Genomic DNA, 20,803 nt, shown 5'->3' on the forward strand with positions numbered 1-20,803 from the left:
CTGGGTAATATTAAATGCTATTGCTCAGAGGGACTGAAGTAATATTCTTAAAGAAATTATCTTGATGTAAATTCTACAGAAAGGATAATGATTATCTAGAGCAGCGGCGTCCAACCTTGACAACATTTAAGATTTTTGGACTTCAATTCCAAGAATTTCCCAGCTAGCATGACTGGCTTGATTCTGGGATCTGAAATCTATAATTTTAATGTTGCTAAGGTTGGACATCTCTGATCTAGAGGACTCATTCAGTCTGACAACTTGTGAATAAGACTCAATAACTTCTTGGGGATCAAGAAAGAACTGTTATCTCCCCAAATCTACAATGTTAAAAAATTCTTCTTTTCATGGCCTAATCTAGAAAGCAAAACTGAAGAGAACAATGACTTCCATATGTCATGGGTTCTGTAGAAGAGTACCTGGGATGTGAAGTCGTGCTGCTGCAGTTGTCTCCCTTCCCTCAGGTCCCAGGATCTCACAGTATTGTCCAAGCCTCCCGTCCAGAGCTTAGTGCCATCATTAGAAATGTCAATGCAGCTGGCTCCATCTGTGTGGCCCTGGAATTGCCTAAAGATGCCAAGTTGGGAGACAATCACTTTGGAAAACTTTCTTCTGCTAAAATATTGCAAAAGCTTCCATGCCGATTTTAAAGAGCTCCTCCAAATAATAGAGAAAGCAAAGCAATGATTTTTTTAAAGGGGAGAAGGACATCTATTGAATTTTAAAATGCTGGAAGCACTTTTCTGAATTCTTGCAACTATTTGAAATTACAAAGGCAGTGAAAAGAGTGACTTACAACCAATCCTTGCATTTACGAGTGTCCCCATAGTCACATGATCAAATTTCAGGTTCTTGGCAACTAGCATGTATTTACAATGGTTGCAGCATCCCAGGCTCATGTGATTCCCCATTTGTAACCTTCCCATCTGACTTCTGATAAGCAAAAGTCATGGGCGAAGTCACATTTGCATCTCGAGCATATGATTTACTTAACAACTGTAGTGATTCATTTAACAGCCATGGCAAAAATTGTGAAATTAGACATGATTCAATAAGTGCCTAGCTTAGCAATGGAATTCTGGCCCCAAATATGCCCGCACGTGCTTCCGAGAGCCTTGGTAGTACAGTGGTCTAAAGCACCCTGTTATTAAGAACAGCTGCCTGCAATTACTGCAGGTTCGAATCTCGCCAAGGCTCAAGGTTGACTCAGCCTTCCATCCTTTCTAAGGTAGGTAAATTGAGGACCCAGTTGTGGGGGCAATAAGCTGACTTTGTATAAATATACAAAAAGAATGAAGGCTATTGCTTAGCGCATTGTAAGCCGCCCTGAGTCTCCGGAGAAGGGCGGCATATAAATCAAATTTTAAAAAAAATGTGGTCATAAGTAAAGTAAAACTATCTGTATAGATTAAGACTGCAAAGGAAAGGACATTTTCAAAAGCATAAATGCAATGGGGTTTGATATTTTTAAAGGCCCTTAGCAAGGATATGTGTTTTATTACAATATAAGGTTAACCTGCTACATTAACACATTTTTTAAAGTCTGGCATAGAGCAGCATGGAAATATCAGCAATAAACAAATTAATAAATAAAGGGTTACGTTTGGAGAAGAGTTCTGTATCATAAAAGCCCTCAATTCCAGTTTTTTAAATGCAAACTGTTTCAATAAAATAATGCCTCTTACTGTGATATTTATTCTGAAGAGATCTATGTACCGTATTTTTTGATGTATAAAATGCACTTCCCCCCCCCAAAAAAAGTGGGTGGAAATGCCTGCCCACCCGCCGGCCCCCACCCTTCGGCCTCTGCCTCCCAGCAATTTGCCTCCTTGCAGCAAACAGCAAGGTCAACTTCAGCATCGCCTGATTTAGCACGAGCAGCTTATTGGCGGTTGGATCCGCCTCCCAGAATACCACCTATCAGCTGTTCCAGGCTGCAGGGATTGCCACCGCCCATCGCCACTGTAGCCCATAGCTGCCTCCGCCTATCACCATCTCTGTGTGCCCCATTTTCAGCCTCCGTATGCCCCATTTTCAGTTTCCGTGTGCCCCATTTTTGGCTTCTGCGTGTCCCATTTTCAGTCCGTTCCAAGCAGTGGGGATAGGCAGCGCCGGCGGCAATCCCTATCTCCTGGAATGGGCCAAAAATGGAATGCATGGAGGCCAAAAATGGGGTGCCCGGAGACAGAAAATGGTGCATGTGGAGGCCAAAAATGGGAAGCAGAGGTCAAAAATGGGGCACATAGAGGCACCGATAGTTGGCAGCGGCGATGGCTGGCACCGATCCCCACAGACTAGAACAGCTGATAGGCGGTATTCCGGGAGGCTGATCCAACTGCCAGTCAGCTGCTTGTGCTAAATCAGGCTGTGCTGAAGCTGACCAGGCTTGCTGTTTGCTGTAAGGAGGCAATTGCTGGGAGGCAGAAGCAGATTTTTTTTTTTCTTGTTTTTCTCCCCAAAAACTAGGTGCATCTTATAGTCTGGAGCATTTTATATCCGAAAAATACAGTAATTCAAAGAATGTTCCAGTACATCCTGCATATGACCAATTGTTAACTCTATCATTTGTTGCCATCCATGTCGCTCGTCATGCCTAGGGCACAATTATCCTTACAGAGCCTCCATGGAGGCTGCCTAATATTGCCTGGTATTCCAGGATCCTAAAACAGAATGGGCATCTTGCTATGCAAAGACATCTACACAGAAAGGTTGAAAAGAAGAGGGAGATGGATGGAGTAAGCGTTTTTCTCTCTGCTTTCCTTCCACACAGTTGATCTGATAGGCTTTGTGAACATCTGAGCAGGACTTCAAAGTGGTTTTAATACAGAATATCCTCCATTTGGTTATGAGCTGATGACATCTCATGTTTTCACAGAGAATTATTCTTTAGATTCTGCACAGGCTATTCGTTTTCATTTAGTTTTCCTTTCCACTAGAGATAACTGCAAACCAATATATCTGTGAATTCCCAGCCTGGGGCTACTCATACTCTTATCTCTATTTAATTAGGTTTACTACCTGCCCTGCCCTCAGATCTCAGGAGCAAATTAAATTCAGACATAACATTTCTTTTCTCCCCCCCTCTGCCCCCAGGACTCATAATGAGACAAAGAAGAAACAACAAAGGCAAAGATGGATTTAAAAAAAAAAGAATAAAAACACAAATGACTGGTATACTAGTGACACTCTTTGGCAGGATCCCAAAATCATATCTACATGGTTATTACCATCTGCAAGCATATATTTTCTATTGCCATCTAGTTCTTCTTTATCCAGTTACAGAGACACCGTTTTATTTTAATCTCCCTACAATATCTACATATAATTGACATTCTAGTGGATGCCCTGAGGCATCCTATGAATTTGGAAAATCAATAGAGTCTTGCACGAATCAGAAATCTAGCTCTTCACTGCCAGCTGACAGGCAGGCAGGCAGGCAGGCAGTAAGACAGACACACACTCAAGCTCAGCTTAAGGTTGAAAGAGCGGCTAATGGTTTCTGTTGGGAAAACAGCACTTTGCTGATGAATTTCTTCCACGATGGAATGAAAAGGTTGCAAGGCACACAACAGGCCCTGTCATTCTTCCCTGTCTAAAAGACAGAACATCAAAGATGGGAGAAAGATTCTGAAAGGTAAGGCACAGTACTTCAAAACATGGCAACAGTTTCCTTTTACCAATGCTTTTTAATCTTGTTTGATCGACCTACCTGACCAGGGTCTGATTGTGTAGGTCCCATACTGCAATGTTCCCATCGCTACAGCAGGAAAAGCACACCTTGGAATCGGGGCTGATTGCTAGAGCATAGCAGGCAGGAGCCGAAGATGTCAACTCTGCTTTTATACGTGGAGTGGGCGCTGCCAGGTCCCAAATGGATAATGTGCTGGCTTCCCCACCAACTATCAGGGTGCGGCCATCAGGGAGTAATCTGCAGGAGCGGATGTAGTTATCCCTGTTCTGTAGACACAGAAAGCACCACCAAGAGATTACTCAGAAGAAAGAAAAGCAATAATAAAATGAAACTGAAATCTATAAAATTACGGTATTCCCTCTTGGTTTTAATGAGCTTGTGAACTATAGGAATGCAGGGCTAAAAAAATAATAATGAAACAATGCTTTGTTGTTCTTTAAGATGCAGCCATATTCTCAGCAAAGAGTTATCTTTGTAAAATATGTCCCTACGACTAATAAGTTCCAAAAATCTGAATGCTCCAGCAAGGGTGATCTGGTAAAATACAGATGGATCTCTTTCACAGAGGTTTCATGATCTGTAGATATATGCTGAATGACAAAAACACCACATCTAAGGGTAGGAGAAAGATTTGGTCCTAGAGTCCTGAGAAATAGCACGATCTCTCCCTCCCTCCCTCCCTCCCTCTCTCTCTCTCTCTCTCGCTTTTGAACTTGATGCTAAGATCCATCAGGAGTAGAGAGAGTTTCCTTTTCTCTCCCAAAATGTTGTGCTAAATCTGCCCCTTACTTCATCACAGTTCTCTGCTGTGCATTTGTTCATTTTCATTGTGGAGGAAATAAAATGCAGGAAGATGAAGATAACACAAGAATGCTGCAGATCACTGGGAAATTGTGGGGGCGGAGGACGGGTGCAGATTTCTGCACATATGCAAAATGAGAAACAGATCAGAATAGCACGTCAAAAAACGAAGATAAATTAAATTGTTTAATGTGGATACTGGGTTCTAGCCTATAATTAACAGCTACACGAAACCATGGATGAGATTGCTAATAACAAGGCCCACATGTACCTTTCGTAATCTGCTTATAGAGTTTAACCTACTTTCATTTGGTAGTGTTTTCAGTAAAAACAACAATGTTAAATACGGGAATAAGGAAATGCTCACCAATGCGTTTCTGGTTATCGTATAGAATTAATTAATATTCTCCTATCTATTGTGGGAGTTTTACCTTGCCTCAGTGTACTAACAGAATTCTGCCATTTGGATTTAGATGATTCTTATTTGAAGATGAGAAAATAACAGATAATTGTTTCTTTGTATTCTAAAAAGTACCAACCTATTGAAGTGTAGTGAATCAAGCTTTAAAGTGAAGAATATGGAATTAAAATTTTACTTCTAGCTAGTTATGCTTAATGGTGTTTTTATTAAGGTATCCTACTGTCACATTGGTTTCAGTCAATGGCAAACCTGATGAATTTTTAAAAAATATGTCCCAAAGGATTGGGAATCCTCCAGTACAAATTTGGACAGGCAAGAAAGACTTTTAGAAGACGGTCTTGTGGCATGAGGAATATGGTTGTATTTATAAACAAGGATCCTTCTACCTCTCGATTTAACTACATTGCCTACCTTTAGCCATGTAACCAATATTCTTAAGCATGATATTTCTATTAAAAAGGGGAGAGATCCTTTTAACATTCATTAAATTCCATCGTTTATAAGAAATGGTTAAAGAATTAATGAACTAGTAAAGCTTAATAATTCTTAGCCACTTATATCTATACGTTACAATATCACAGCCCCTGAATTATATACACATGCCATAGATAATCTTCTAAGGCTATCATTCTCATGGGTTACCCAATTAAAGATTTCTTGTTATTTTTACTCACCAAACAATCCAGCTGAGAGACAGGACTTTTGTTTCCTGGATGACTGATATCCCAGACCTTGACACATCCTTTTCCACCAGTATACACGTGCCTTGTTGGATTGCTAATAGTAACTGCACATACCACTTCCCCGTGGTTTAGAGTGTTAATCTGCCGAGCATGACGTGGAATTCCTGGCCCAATGAGGGCATCAGGAGGGAAAGGTACAGGTTGCATCTGACCATCAGCGCTTACATGAAATGAGTACGCTCTAGGTTAAGCAGAGAGAAATCCTGTTTTAATTACTCATCTACTGACCGATGACAACTTTCTAAACATGGTTAACGCTAATGTACAGTTTGTAAACTACATAATGTTATACTGTTATATTTTAGGTTGTTGCTGAGTGGAAAAGATATTTTTATTTTGAATGGAACACAAGGCAGCTTGGGGCATTCTATACAGTCAGGGAAATAGTAACCTGCAAATAATTTATCAACAAGTTTCTGTAAATGTTCTTTCAGGGGAAGAGCATTCCAGTGCTTAAAATTGCTATGTTTAAGGTATCATGTGTTGAAGTCCTTAGATAAAACTTTATTAAAGTTGAACTAGAGCCGTGTTGGTGAACCTTTTCAGCACCACGTCCCGAAATGGGAGCATGTGTGCATTGGAAACCGGAAGAGCAGATGCCCGGCACACACATGCACGCTGGGTGGTTGCTCTTCCAGTTTCCAGCACTCCCGTGCGCATGAAGGCAACCTGGCCGGCACGCCGGAACCTGGAAAAGCAATGGGCAACAGCTCTGTGTGCCACTTCCGGCATGTGTGCCATAGATTCACCATCATGTATCTAGAGCATACTGTAAGGAAATGTATAGTTAATAGATACAATGTCCACATGGAAATCTAATTTAGGATAGTGAAGATAGCTCACAAATGTCTTCCTTGAAACAGAAACCTGCCTCCTTTTTTGCAGAAAAAGAAAGTAAACTTAATTAAAATATGTCAAGGAAATGGTACTTAGTGCTACTGTATATAAAAGTTATGGATTAAAATGTCTATCAATTCCAACCATTGCTCATACTGGCTGGAGATAATATCAACTGCCGTCCAAAACAGCTGGAGGGTTTTACGTTGCCTGTTCTTTATTTTCAGATAAATAAATACTATCATATAGTCTACTGAGTGATTGAAAATGTAATCACATTATAAAAAAATATCTGAAAGGACTTAAGCTACAAAGGCAAGAATTTGAGGAGATTAAACTATTCGCCAATGGCTGCCAAACTTCTACTTATAAAGGATCTAAGTCCTAAGTTACGAACTGAACATGGCAATTCTAATATTTCATGAATGGTATCATTCAGGATAGGTCAACTAAATATATTTTCTATATATAGATCTTTTCTACATATATGATCATCCTACACCCATTATATAACTGGGCAAGTCATTCTCCTTAGTCTTATTGGACTTTATTTAAGTTGCTGCTTGCTTTCACAAGAAGAGCTCAAATAATTATACTAGATTTGTTGTGTACTTTTCTCTTGCCGAGAAGTGAAGGAGGTGAAAACTCTATACTTTATTTCTATAATTGTTTCTCTTAACAACCAAGCTAGTTACAGTAGGTCAGCTAGTCAATTTCCTCAAAGATCCATTTGTGCGCTATGATATCATAATTCTTTTTCGGTATTTTCAATCAAACAGAACACTCCAGTGTTCTTTTGTGCAACGTTGTTGTTTATGGAATCCAGTGAGTCTGCATTTCATCGCAGGGCTTCTTTTGTGCACAAAGGAATTATTTTTAAAACAGAGGGGCAAAACACTAAAGACATGCACACCACAGAGCCTTTTGTAATTTGTCTTTCTGTGCCAAGCAGAGTTACCTTAGTCCAGCATGCCCCATTGCAGAAACATAACCCCTTCCCTATGCCCTTCTTTTATCCACGGCATCTGATACCCTTGGCATATAGTCTCCTACAGGAAAAACTGCCAAATAGGCTTTTAAGATTAAAAGGAGGATTAACCACCCTCTGCCACACATGGAATTCAGTATCGAGAGGAAGCAAAGGGAACAAAAGCTTAATAATATGATTGAGTTAGTGTGTTTAACACTCACGGTTTTCCTCCTGGGATGCCTGTCAGATTCGGAGGAATGCCTGGGACTCGCATATGATGATGTGGATCAAAACCAACCTGGAGTTTTCCCACAAACAGAACAAAGAAAGTTTTAAGCATTAATGGGAAATGCTGGAACGCTGCTTTTCAGTCTTACATCAAACGTTACTATGGAGAACCTTCTACAAAGATTAAAAACCATACTGGACTGTGCCAAGGTCCACAATTCAACATCCTGTTTCTAAAACTAGCCACTCATTTGCTTCAAAGAGACTTTCCACCTCATCAAATAATATTCAGAGACACAGGGCCTCTGAAGATAGTGGCAAGGAAATCCTTTAAGGCATCAATTATCAGGAAAGCGGTAAACAGAAGTAGAAAGCAGCCCTGGAGAGATTAACTGAAATTCAAAATTCTATCCATTCGATAGATGCCTGGGAAAATAAAAATGGAACAGCATTTATCTGGTGCCTGGAAAACTTGATGTACCAGGTGAGCCTCTACGGGAAGTGTTACAAGTGGGAGGAAGGTCCTGTGTCACCAGTCAGCTGGGAAGGTTGCAAATGGGGATCTCATGACTCTGGGATGTTGCAACCCTTGTAAAGACATGCCAGTTGCCAAGGAGGCAAATTTTGATGACATGACCATGGAGATGTTGTAATGGTCATAGGTGCGGGATCTCATCATATGTGACTATTTTCAGTGCCATTGTAACTTTGAACAATTGCTTAATGAACTGTTGTAAATCGAGGATTACCTGTATTCAAAACTTTCATAATCTGGACAAAGAATGCAATGTCCACCTTTCCCCCCCATCCCCACCCCCCTTAATCAGTCCCTAGATAAGCACAAAGGTTGACAAGTGGTAACTCATGCAATCACAATGTATTGCCCGGCAGAGAAATAGACAAATACTTCTGAATTGCAGTCACTGAAATTAAGTCATTATAATGTCCAGAGTCCTCCACTGGTATAGATTGTCTCTAACACAAAAAATACTATCAGCAACCATTATCTTAAATAATGCCAAGTAAATCCCATTTCTCAATGAACACTTCAATTTTAACCCAGCAAACAGTGAAGTCTTTATAAGCCACCATCTTATTGAAAACAAGCTCCTCCCAGCCTAATCACCTTTTACTATTGTATAATATGCATGAAACGTACCACTGGAGATCTTCCATAGGCGGCTGCAGCAGCGGCAGCTGCGGCTGCTGCACTCATCTGAGGAGAGATGTTATGCAAACCCGCATATGCGGCTCCAGGACTGGTCAGTTCACCATTCATTCCAGCATGGGGTACTATTCCAAACGGGGCAGGATAAGGGCATGGGACTGCCATGGGTGTTCTTAATCCTGAAGCTACAAAAATTAAGAAACGGGAGAAAAGGAAAGACTATTTAGAAATCATATCATAAGAAAATGCTGGACTGAGGAAAGGGAAATTCAGGTGGGTAAGAAAAGAAAAACAAGCTGTACATTACAAGGATTCTGTACTGGATTATCTCAGTTTTTAGAGGGCTAAAATAGAGCGTCATAATTCCTTTGCAAATTTACTCAAAGAAATTCTTCCCAAGTTCTGCATGATTGAAGAGGTCCCAAATAAAATTGAAGGAATTGGACCTAGGATCACAGAACTGGAAGAATCTATTTCAGTTCAGTGGAGGAATTCAAATGAAGAAATCCCTGCCTGGCGGCTATCTAGTCTTCTACCTATGCAGAAGAATGAAGTTCACCACCTCCCTAGTCAACGGTTTCCCCTATTGACTTGCTTTTTCTGTTAAAAAGTATTACCTTACATTCGACTGATATCTGTCTTCTTGTAACTAAAAACTATAATTTCATCATCAATCAGACCTGGTGCTATTTAATGTAACATTCTTTTAGGAATGAAAAGAATGATAACATATTCCTGCTTGGTCTTTTCAAAACTGAAGATACTCATTTTCTCCCTTTCTTATTAAATGGCTTAATTTCCAGGCTTTTGATCCTTTTTGTTACTCTTTTTTAAACTTTGTTTGAACCCTTTTTTAAGATGAGGTTTCCCAAATCCCTATCAATCCTTTGACCACTGCTAAGTGGGACACATTTTTCTTGGCAGAAGAAAAAGAGCCGTATTTCATTACCTGTTAGTATTTTAACATTGAGTAGTTGGTACACTGATTTTTTTCTTTTCTTTTTCTTTTTCAAATAAATTGACCCCACCCCTTTTTTTAAAACATTTCTTTTGTAGTTCTCAACAACCTACACTAATCTCAACATACATTCTCAGTAGTCCTTCTGACACCTTTGTGCTGTGAGGTACCTGGTATTTTCTTGAGGTATAGTTTGTTTTATTCTATTTTCAGATAGCACATCCTAAAATAACGCAGCTAGACTGACTCCTATTTTTTCCCTTGGATTTTTTAATTTAAACATATAGATCCTTTTAAAGGACTTTCACGCATCCTATTAGCTTTCTTCCCTGAAATCATACATATTGCTAACAATATTGGAGTTTATCCTTCCAATTAAAAATGTCATATTCATAAACAAAAGAAATGTTGACTCAAATGTGCTTTTTATTTTTTTTCAAAAGGCAACTGGACTGTTTTTTATTTGAGGAAGAAGAAGATGTTTTGCTTGTTATCCAAGAAGCTTCATCAGTTGTGTAAGAAGCAAAATGTCTTCTTCCTCAAATAAAAAACAGTCCAGGTGCCCTTTGAAAAAAAAAATGTCTACAGACATTTCCTATGTTGAGTGCAAATAGCACATTGTTTTTTTACACAGAGTTATTCAGACACAATTTTTCTCCTATAATGTGGAGTAGAAAGACTAATCCTGTTTTTGAACAAGTTTGTAAGAAATATCCCTGTCTAGGTGTATTTCACTCCTCCCCAATCGGATTCCCTCCAATGTGTTGCGTTACAGCTCATATAATCTTCAATCATAATGGTAGTTAGCTATGCTGATTACAGATTACAGAAGTTGTAGATCAGCCCATTTGGACAATGTCAGACTAGAAAAACCAGATGAGACTTGCCCAAGATGAGGTAGCAAATCTAAGGAAGACATAAAATCTGACCCTAGATCTACATTCAATACTCTACAGTTGTGTGCATGCAACACGCAGCATATACTTGACAGACAAATCTACCCTTTCCCCTCTCCAATTACATTTACTAACCTAATGGATCAACTCCTGGTGGCTTTCCAGGAACAGGCCTTAATCCAGGTGTAGAATTGCTTCCGGGTGTTGGAGCATCAGTACGTGGAGTTGGGGTATTTGATTTAGACACAGGGGTGGTGGATTTCTCATTCTGATATGGAAAGAAGCAGATTTTATGCAAAAAATCACAGTGAATGAAACTTGCACGAGTTGATTTTATTGAGATCTACATTGGTGTACTTTTTAGTAGTCATTAAAACAGGGAACACATGTATGATGTAGCACTTCTTTGGCTATTATAATGAATACTAAACCATTGCATTATTTGAACCAAAGAATTTTGTTATTTCATACATTTCCTTGCCACTCGCCATCCAGAACATGCCAAGTTGAATGATTGCCCAAAGAACAGAATAAAGAACAGAACTAATGAACAATATTTCACTTAAAGAACAGAACAGAGCAAACAATATTTCATTTAACAAAATGCAGGATATTGTATTATCCAATAGCAGTCCAACCTGCAGTTGGTTGTGCTAACAATAGAGTTCAAGCAAATTGAATGATAGAAGCTGAGACAGTATTGAGAAATAGCAGTGGTTGTTTGAATCTAAATCTGCAAAATATTAATGGCATATTACGCTCATGAGAATTCAGTCTTATTTACTGTTAAAATGTAATATGAAACTAATAATATTCAAACATCAGCTTTTTCTAAATACTCAGAATGTGAAAAATCCCTTTACCTAATTTATAAACTAGAACATGGTATTATAACCACACAACATAACCAAAACAAGCAATACCTTTAAAACTCCTGTATTAGATTACTTCAGTTCTTTAGATTGTCACAATTCCTTTGCATATTTGCTTCACAGATTATGCATATTTACCTAGAGCCTATCTAAAACTGAATAAAATGAGACATAGAATCACAGAATTGGAAGACGCCTTTAAAGCTCCACGTAGCAGTTAAATGAAGGCATCCCTGCTGGATGGATATCCAACCTCTGCTTGAAATTGTTCAGCAGAAAGAAGTTTAACAATCTTCCTAATTACGGTATATGCTATGTTTATAGTCAACTCTTTTTATTAGAGTTGAATTTTTTCTTTACATTAAATAGGAATCCATCTTCTGTATTTTTGAATTTGTAAGAAAAAAATAGTCTAACCTTAGAAAAAGTTAAGGATTTTAGTGATTTGCCTAAGTCTATCCTATTAATTTCCTGAAATTGCAACAGTGTTGCTTATCTCCTGGTTGAGACCACCAGCCCTATACTCTTTTTTTAGGGGGTGGCAGGGGGATTACTGGCGACTGCCTAGACAAGTCCCTGCAGTTTTCTTGGCAAGGTTTTTTGGAAGTAGTTTACCATTGTCTCCTTCCTAGGGCTGAGAAAGAGTGGCTGGCACACAATCACCCAAACTGGCTTTGTGCCTAGTGCAGGATCAGATCTTACATTCTTTCAATTTCTAACTTGGTATTTTAACCTCTACACAAAACCAGCTTTCTTCTATTATTAACTCAATTTTCAAGCAAAATATTATTGGGTCAAATTTGAAAATGCTGGATTACCAAAATTCATGTAACAAGCATTATTTGAAGTATATGCCAGAAGATGACAACAGCAAGACATTTCTGCATAATTACAGAAAAACAGGGCTGTATCCTTTGTGTTATTAAGAGTTAAACATGACTTGGAGAAGTTCCTTTAATAATTAAGCGTGTTACAGGTTCAAAAAAAAAAAAAAAAAAAAAAGTTGAATGCTACCTGAAATTTATGTTTGACCCTCCTTAGAGTGTGTGACAATTTTGTAACATCAAAATTACATATGGTCCTCCAAACACTTTTAAAAACTGCCACCAAAAGACTTTAAAAACTGCCACTAAATTGCACGCCTCAGTCTTAAATATTCATGTGAAAATCTTAGGTGAAGAGACTAGTTGTGAGGAAATTGTAGCAGATCGAGATCCTAGAAAAACAACTAGTCGCTCTCATGCAAGTTCATATACATACACAGAATATCAATCAAAGGAAGTCAGTACTGTTCTCGGTTTGCAAGCAGCCTTTCTCTAAATTGTGACTTGTGCAAGAAAAGAAAGGCTATTGTAAATGACATATTATTTCTTAGGCAGAATATGACTGTAGCTGAATATAGCCAAGTAACACAAATAAAGCCAAGAACCAAATCACAACCAAGCAGGAAGCTAAAATTACTGTAAATTGTCATTTCAAAATAAAATAAAATAAGGTTCAAAGAACCCCTGTGTACTCTTATTTATTCACAGAATAGCAAGCTTCCTGACAGGAAAAAAATACAATAAAAGATAGATACATTATTTTCAGACCTGGATAGCTGAATAAATACTTTCTATCACTCCAAAAGATCCTGAGGTGCAAAATATATTTTTTGGGTAGAAATATATTGAACTTAGTGTTATATTATGATGTACTACTGCGACACATCTCATTATCTTCCACCTCAAGTTAGATACCCAACAGTGCACACACAGTTATGAAGATGAATGTGGATTGTACAGTCACTTACAAGGCTAAGTTCTTTGGATTTGGAAGAAGGAGTGCTGCTTGAAGATGCTATTGAGGCTGGGCTAATTGGTGCATCTTTCTTGAGTAGGCGAGCCTTGTCCAAGCCGTTCTCCCTTGGAGAATGTGCTGGGCTTCCTCGTGGAGATGACGGATCCTAAAAAAAAAGCGTAATGATTATCAAGGTCTCCTACTTGTTCCAGTGAATAACTTATGGCTCTTTTGTGATTGCATCCCATAGTGAAGTTCATGAATGGTATACTATATTTTCCTGCCTGCATAAATCATTATTCACAAAGAAATCTTACTTCCATCTCAAGATATGGATTAATACAATGATACCTTTTTACTACAGCAAAGCAAAACTATTTTTATATTTTATTTGTTATATTGATTCACCACCAATCTCAGAAAAGGCGAGTCTGGGTGGCTTACAAAGTTAAAAGCAGTAAACCATAAAAATATATGTAGCAATAAAAGTTTAGTGATGGTAAAAAGATGGGGGGGGGGGAAACAAGGTGTGCAGGGAGTGAAGTAGGATCTGCTATTAGTGTATCAGCCACCTGCAGTGTAGCACTCCCCCATTTTCTAAGCATCCTCAATGTTACCTGAGGAATACATGCAATAAATTATGCCTCCCAAAGTAAAATTGCACATACCTCATTGGATACATCAACCACCAAGTTATCATCACTTTTTTCACCATCACTATCCTGCATTGAAGAAGAAAACAGCTAAGCACCCAAAAACACTTGCTTGTCAAAACTATACTTTTCATTTAAATATCAAAAGCTCTAGAAATGCAATGCAAAATGGGGAACAACATCAGTTGGGACTTTTTAAAACTCATTTTAATCCATATAGCTGCCCTTGGGCTGTAATACAACAAGCCACAGTTATATTTTTAAATATTCGGTTAGTAGATCATTGCTTCTGGAGTAATACAGACTAGACGATGAATCAAAATTTGGATGAGCTTATAAAAAAGGAGCTTGGGAACACCAATCTCATCAGATTGCTCGTCAGGAATTTTAAGCTGGCAATGAGTATCCCTCCCTTTCTAATTTAGCATGTTATGTTTCTGGAAGTTGCAACTGGATGTTGCAAATGCAGGATCTGAATAGATAACTGAGTAAAGAACAGGAATCAGTCAGTGCTTATATTATAACAAAATATTTACTTGTTTGGCAGACGTAATGGTATTGGCTAAACACTTTAGAACCTGATTATCTGAGAGATCACCTCTCTCATCGCAAACTTCTCTGAATGTTGATATCTGCAGAAAGACCTTTCTGGATAGAAAAAAGCTTGTCTATCTGGTGTGCGGGAGAGGACTTCCTATTGCATCACTCCTAGGTTATAGAACAATTTTCTTGAGAAATGCATTTGGCATTTAAAAATTTTTTTATAAAAATTAGCCCCAACATTTAGAAGATCAGTAAATATACATTTATTTTAGTCTGTTAATTGTGGGATACTTTTAATATCAGGTTTTTGTTATTTTTTAAAAAATAACTGCTCGCTTAAACAGAAAGGCAGAATATAAATTTAAGGTGTATAAAAGAAATGCAACAGCTTTAGGAAAGTTTGCATATTTGTCGAAGAGAGTACTGGGAGATGGTACCATTTCCATTTTGGCATATTGTTTCAACATGGAAGGCATCTGTGTTGAGGAGGAAAGCCAAGCTTGTTATATTTTCTTTTTCCTGACCTAAGTTCAGCTGAGAAGGGTTTTTGGAGACAAAAGACAGGATCCCTTTGTGACTGTACAGAACAGCCTAAAACTCTTTGGGGTGAAATTGGTGCATCCTTATCGGCAGTATAAAATAACAAATAATAGGGAAAAATATACTATACATGGTTTTACTCACATAACGAGTTGCTATCTCTTTTTCTTCTGTCTTCTGTTTTTTACTTTCAGAAGAGTAATCTGTTGAGTTTCTGTGCTTCTCGGAGGCTCTAAAACTTGCTGATGGAGATACAGATGAGCTCTAAAATGAGAGGGAAAGAGAAGGAAAGATGACTGATGGCCCAGTCTTCCAGCTTTGCTTATATCACACCCCGATGAGAGAACAAAAGCTATGCCAGCATGGACAGAGCAATCTACGCCTTTCTAAGATAAGCAGATATAAATGATCTCTCCATGAGAGCTGCTCCTGAATCAACACAGCAGCAACAAAAATGCTAGTCTACCACTTCAGAATCTGGTTGCAGTTACCAACAGAGCCATCTGACTTTTATTGAAAGGAATAGGCTGCTGGCGTGCTTACATTACTTGAAAAGTAGACCTGCAACACAACATGGCAAAGTGAAACCATTTCTTGTGAACAGATCTCTGAAAGGAAACGTTTCCAGGTTATCTTTGCAATAAGCTAGTAAGACCGGTTACTAGAGTCCCCAGAGGATGCAATTCCTAATAGGCATCATAGTTTTCTGATGTCAATGGAAAAAAAACTAGGCTAGTTACTTTTCAAGTAGCCACTTTTCAGTTTGTTACATGAAAGATAAAGCTGGGGTACTTCTGCCCCAGCAGATCCATGTGCTGGTGCAGGTATTTTGTGTTTTGGTTTCAGTACAAAATCTGAGAGAAAACACTATTTCCTCTGATGTGTGAATGCTGCACAAAAGTTAGTGCCACAATACATACACACACAATCCCCCCCCAGCCAAAACCCCACACTGAAATGCTTATAGACCCACAAACACACACAAGCACATACACAAACTATCCAGCAAACTATATCATAATAATACCATACTAGCATTAGTAAATTTTCTGCAAGATTCAGGACACGTATGAAGGAAATAAAGAAAGAATTGGAACTTATATTTGTTTAAAAAGGACCACATCTACTCTGACGTGGATTACTGAAAAACAATTAATCAGAGATTCATTGGGTTGCAAAGCACAATTTCAGATCCTTCACTCAGTGGAATGGAATCAAAATCAAAGCCTCCCTAAGAGGTGACTATCTATCTACCTTTTCCATGACCTTCTAGTGAAAGGAGTGCACCCCTCCTCTCTAAACAAATTGGTTTCGTGGTGAAACTGTTCCTTCTTCTAACTTAATTGCATTATTCTGCACTCTGCACTTCATAAAACAGAGAACAGTACGTGATAGACATCCTCCAATGTAGAAATACAAAACAATCTGTTTAACTCAGCCAAAATTAACTTTATAGTTACTAGTGAACCTTTCTGAATAATTAAAAAGTAAGGACATAACTAACATTAGATTGGTGGAAGAAAATGATGCAGTCAATATTTTTTGCAACTTTTTGTGTTCCAAGTCCTTGATTACATTTCCTTCATGTAAGAATATCATGCCTGTTCAAACTTTGCAACAAAGATATCAAAAACTAAACACTAACAATATGTTGTTTGTGCAAAGAAACATGAGATGGATACAGAAAGTGTGAATCTGAATATATATCCTATGATTCATGTTTTAGCATTAGTTGACAGAAGCGATTTCCAAGTGGTCTGGTCCTAGGCTGCACCAGTAACGTAACGTAAATAAAAACATAGATTGGACCATAAAAATTACATCAGAAACATACAATTTTGGCGTACCTCTTAGTAAGTATGATTTATGTATATTCCATATTCCATTCCTAGATAATAGCTTTATTTCCCCCATCCTTGTTATTTCTTAATATTATATTGAGAGAGTTTGATTAAAGAAGGGATTAATAGAAAGATGTTTTAAGCTTCCTTTATCTATAAGAAGAAACATTTAGAAGCAGGGCCAGTTCCTTCTATCCCAGTGCTATTAAAATCTGTAGTTTTTTTACACATCTTTATGCAAATTGTCTTATGCATGTCTTAAAAATACCCTTGCTCCATTTATATTCATTGTACAAATGGAGAGAAGACAGATTATAATTTGAATTCAATTCACTATGACTCATCTCTCTCTTTCCCTTTGTAATTGGCTGCAATAAAGGAGAAAACTAATTACTGAATGACAATTAGAATGATGGTTTAAGAGCCAAGAGTAAACTACCACTCTGATTTCAACCCAAGTATTTATTTTCATAAATTTGAAATAACATAGATATATTTTTCTCAATCTAGTTAGCTTCACTGCTACAAAGAGTGTTGCGATCTCTGATTGTGGTGCTTAATAAAATTATAATTTAGAACACCCTACTAGTGTGATAAAGTAGCTAATTATGATTAGCTGTTTAAAGGATGAGCTGCACACTGTGCCAATCTATGCTGCTCAGTAGCTTAACAATTTGGAACATGTGTAGACAAATATGTATTTGCAAGGAGTGCTCTTGTTATGGTACCTGAAGCCTGACCTTGATATCAGAGTATAATAAGCAGAGAGAGACAGTTCTGAGAAAAAGAAAATCATTTTAAAATGAGCATATTAGCTTTCTGATGAGTTCAGAAAGCCAGGCTGGGAGTGTCTAAGAGAAGATTGCGTGCATTTGAATTTTGAGAGAAGTAGTATGACAATTATATCATTACCATTTTTATTTTTTATTTTTTTGTTTCTAAGACATGGCACACAAATAGGAGAAGAGCGGTAGAGCTGGGGAGAAGAGAATGTGGAGTAAAACGCATCATCAGTTTAGAGCAGGGGTCTCCAAATTTGGCAACTTTAAGACTCGTGGACCAACTCCCAGAATTCCTCAGCCAGCCAGCCAAGTCTTAAACTTTCCAGGTTTAGAGTCCTTGCATTGCCAGAAGAGAACCACATCCAGCCCCCTTGAATTCCCTTGATCTTAATCTAGCACTAGTTTAGCGCTGATGGTTAGTTGAGCAGATACTTGTGTATAGGCTTCAATAAATCATTTATGCTGCAATCTGCACAAATGGAGTTTTGTGCCTCCACTTGATTTCTCTATGCAGTAGGTATGAAGTTATATCAAGAAACCTGAGTGACATCAATTATTGACAGGAAGGATAGCCACACTAGTTCCGGAATCATGAATTCTACTTGTCAGGCTACAATTTAATACTGTAGTGAAAATAATGTTGTTTCCAGATACACAGGAGCTAATTTTAAATACAGGGCAAAGCAATGCTAAACCACTCCTATATTTTAGCAAGAGAACCATATGGGTAGACAGTATGAAGTGACTGACAATATAAAGATAGTCCTCGACTTACAACAGTTCATTTAGTGACCGTTCAAAGTTACAGTGGCACTGAAAAAGTGATTTATGACCGTTTTTTACACTTATGACCATTGCAGCATCTCCATGGTCACATCATCAAAATTTGGATGCTTGGCAAGTGACACATATTTATAATGGCTACAGTGTTCTGGGATCATGTGATCCCCTTTTGCGATCTTCTGACAAGCAAAGTCAATGGGGAAACCAAATCCACTTAACAACCATGTTACTAATTTAAGAACTGCAGTGATTCACTTAATAACTGTTGCAAGAAAGGTCGTAAAATGGAGCAAAGTCTCTTAACAAATGTCTCGGTTAGCAATAGAAATTTTGGGCTCAATTGTGATTGTGGGTCCAGATGCTGGATTATAGGTTCCAAAGTCAGATGGAGTTCAATATGTTACGGAAGAAGAATTAAGGATCTTTTGATGAAGTTTATGACAGGGTCAAATTAACCTCTTTCCAACATCTAGTTGCTGATGTGCCATTTGAGAAATAAAAATCTGAAGCTGCAAAAACAGAAACAGAGTGGGAATATGAGAAAGTTCAACACAGCGGAAGAAGAAATGAATTAATGACATTTTCGGCATCAGCAAATTGAAATGGACTGGAACTGGACACTTTCAGTCAGAAGATCATTTTTGTGTAACAATTATCCAAGGTTTTCCTCTGACCACTGATACAGAAGAAAAAAATGTTTTAAAGTTACTTAAATTCAGTCTGAAATTGACAGAACATCTAACCAAGATGTGCTGCTTGTGATTAGAGACCAGAATTGTCAAAATTGGAAATAGTAAGAAGGAAAACGTTATTGGACAGTGTAGATTTGGACAGTGTAGATTTGAATTGGGTGAACAACGCATCTGTTTCAGTTTCAGTCACCAAAATGACACCTCCTAGACACAGCCAGCACTAGATAAGTTACCCCAAAATAAATTACATTAACTGTATTGTTTAGAATGAACTAAGGCTGGTGTGATCCAGTCCAAATCTGGCATGAAAACCTATTACGTTTTAACCTTAAACCATCACTATATTTCTTTGAAAAGTAAGTGTGAGGGACAAAAAGGTTATAAGAAGGTAATGTTATGAATACTACTTTGATTTCCTGAAAAAAAAGTGGGACAGAAAATTTTGATTGTAAATGCATCTCTCACTCTCTGTTTTATGAATTCCATGGAAGAAGGTTCATATACTATACTATATTGTAACTTAATATGAAACTGGCTGGTTTCAGATCTGGTTGATACAACAGAATGAACCTGAAGTAGCAAATTCTCATTTTTTAACTATCATGTGAGTGAAAACTCAAATATTGAAAAAAATATATAGACATCATGTTCCAAATACAAGAAATTGTAGTAAAATACACAACGATAGAAAGTGTCATATATCTTTATTTTAGGACTAACATTTTGTCCTAAAAATGTTCCATATTGAAAAATTACTGATTTTTTATAGTGTGCTGGAATTTCTGTAAATACACGTGTTTTTCCATTTAAAAATCATTTTTAAAATGAATTAGATTTTGACCATTGATATAGTACACAGTATTACTTGCTTCTACCTACAACATAATTTTTAACTTCATAGGCTAAGCTTAAACACTCCGAGAAGTTTCCACATTCCTTTAATTATTGCAATATGATTAATTAAATGCACTGCCATGACAAGAACTGTTTTCCGTTGTTTGAAAACACAGAAATATCTTTGTATTGTTATTTTAAAATGCTTTCTATATGCTGCTGGTGGGAAATGAATTAATTACTAAAAGAATTGAATTAGCAAAGATCATGTAGTATGCTGCTAGCAGACCTGTGGTTTAAGTACAAATCCCATTTCTCTCCCCCCCATTTTTATATTTCACATTTCCTGAAAGAAGCACCCATATCATCTTCCTAATTTTGTTTTCATATCAAACGTGCAATTAAGTCTAGCAAAGGCAATAGGACTTTTGCAATTAGGTCTGGCAAAGGCAATCGGACAAAACAATTGGTCTTGGGTCAATCTAAGAGTCAAATTACTTCCTTCATCCTTTATGGAGATTTAATTTCTTATATGAATGTTCCATACTCATTACCCGGAAATCAAAGATTAAGACACACATCTTTTTAAAAGCATACATGAAATTACAGTGGGTTATTAGCTAATACTACAGATACCAATAGCTACATTTAGAGGGTTTTTTTCTACCTAGTTTGATAAGACTAAGCATTTTTTAGTGTGTTTTCTTTATCATCAGAGTTACAATAATTATGTCAGGACTATTTAATGACTTACGGCTGCAAGCCACCTAG

General features: G+C 37.6%; 1 protein-coding gene across 12 annotated transcripts in view; it reads right to left on the minus strand.

Annotated features, from left to right (window-relative positions):
- LOC117661414 (transducin-like enhancer protein 4) overlaps positions 1-20,803 on the minus strand; it is a 163,685-nt gene that overhangs the window by 5,327 nt on the left and 137,555 nt on the right. For all 12 annotated transcript variants that reach the window (XM_087886106.1, XM_087886104.1, XM_087886100.1 and 9 more), the window contains 9 exons: positions 15,245-15,364; positions 14,033-14,086; positions 13,378-13,530; positions 10,849-10,981; positions 8,851-9,044; positions 7,685-7,761; positions 5,588-5,837; positions 3,710-3,957; positions 420-567 (listed from right to left, as the gene is read on the minus strand). In XM_087886106.1, coding sequence (XP_087742232.1) covers positions 420-567; positions 3,710-3,957; positions 5,588-5,837; positions 7,685-7,761; positions 8,851-9,044; positions 10,849-10,981; positions 13,378-13,530; positions 14,033-14,086; positions 15,245-15,364 — 1,377 coding nt within the window. The remainder of the gene's footprint in view (positions 1-419; positions 568-3,709; positions 3,958-5,587; positions 5,838-7,684; positions 7,762-8,850; positions 9,045-10,848; positions 10,982-13,377; positions 13,531-14,032; positions 14,087-15,244; positions 15,365-20,803) is intronic.

The sequence above is a fragment of the Pantherophis guttatus genome, chromosome 2, assembly GCF_059756535.1.
Source record: "Pantherophis guttatus breed Tessera chromosome 2, ASM5975653v1, whole genome shotgun sequence".
In the NCBI taxonomy this organism is placed as follows: Eukaryota; Metazoa; Chordata; class Lepidosauria; order Squamata; family Colubridae; genus Pantherophis; species Pantherophis guttatus.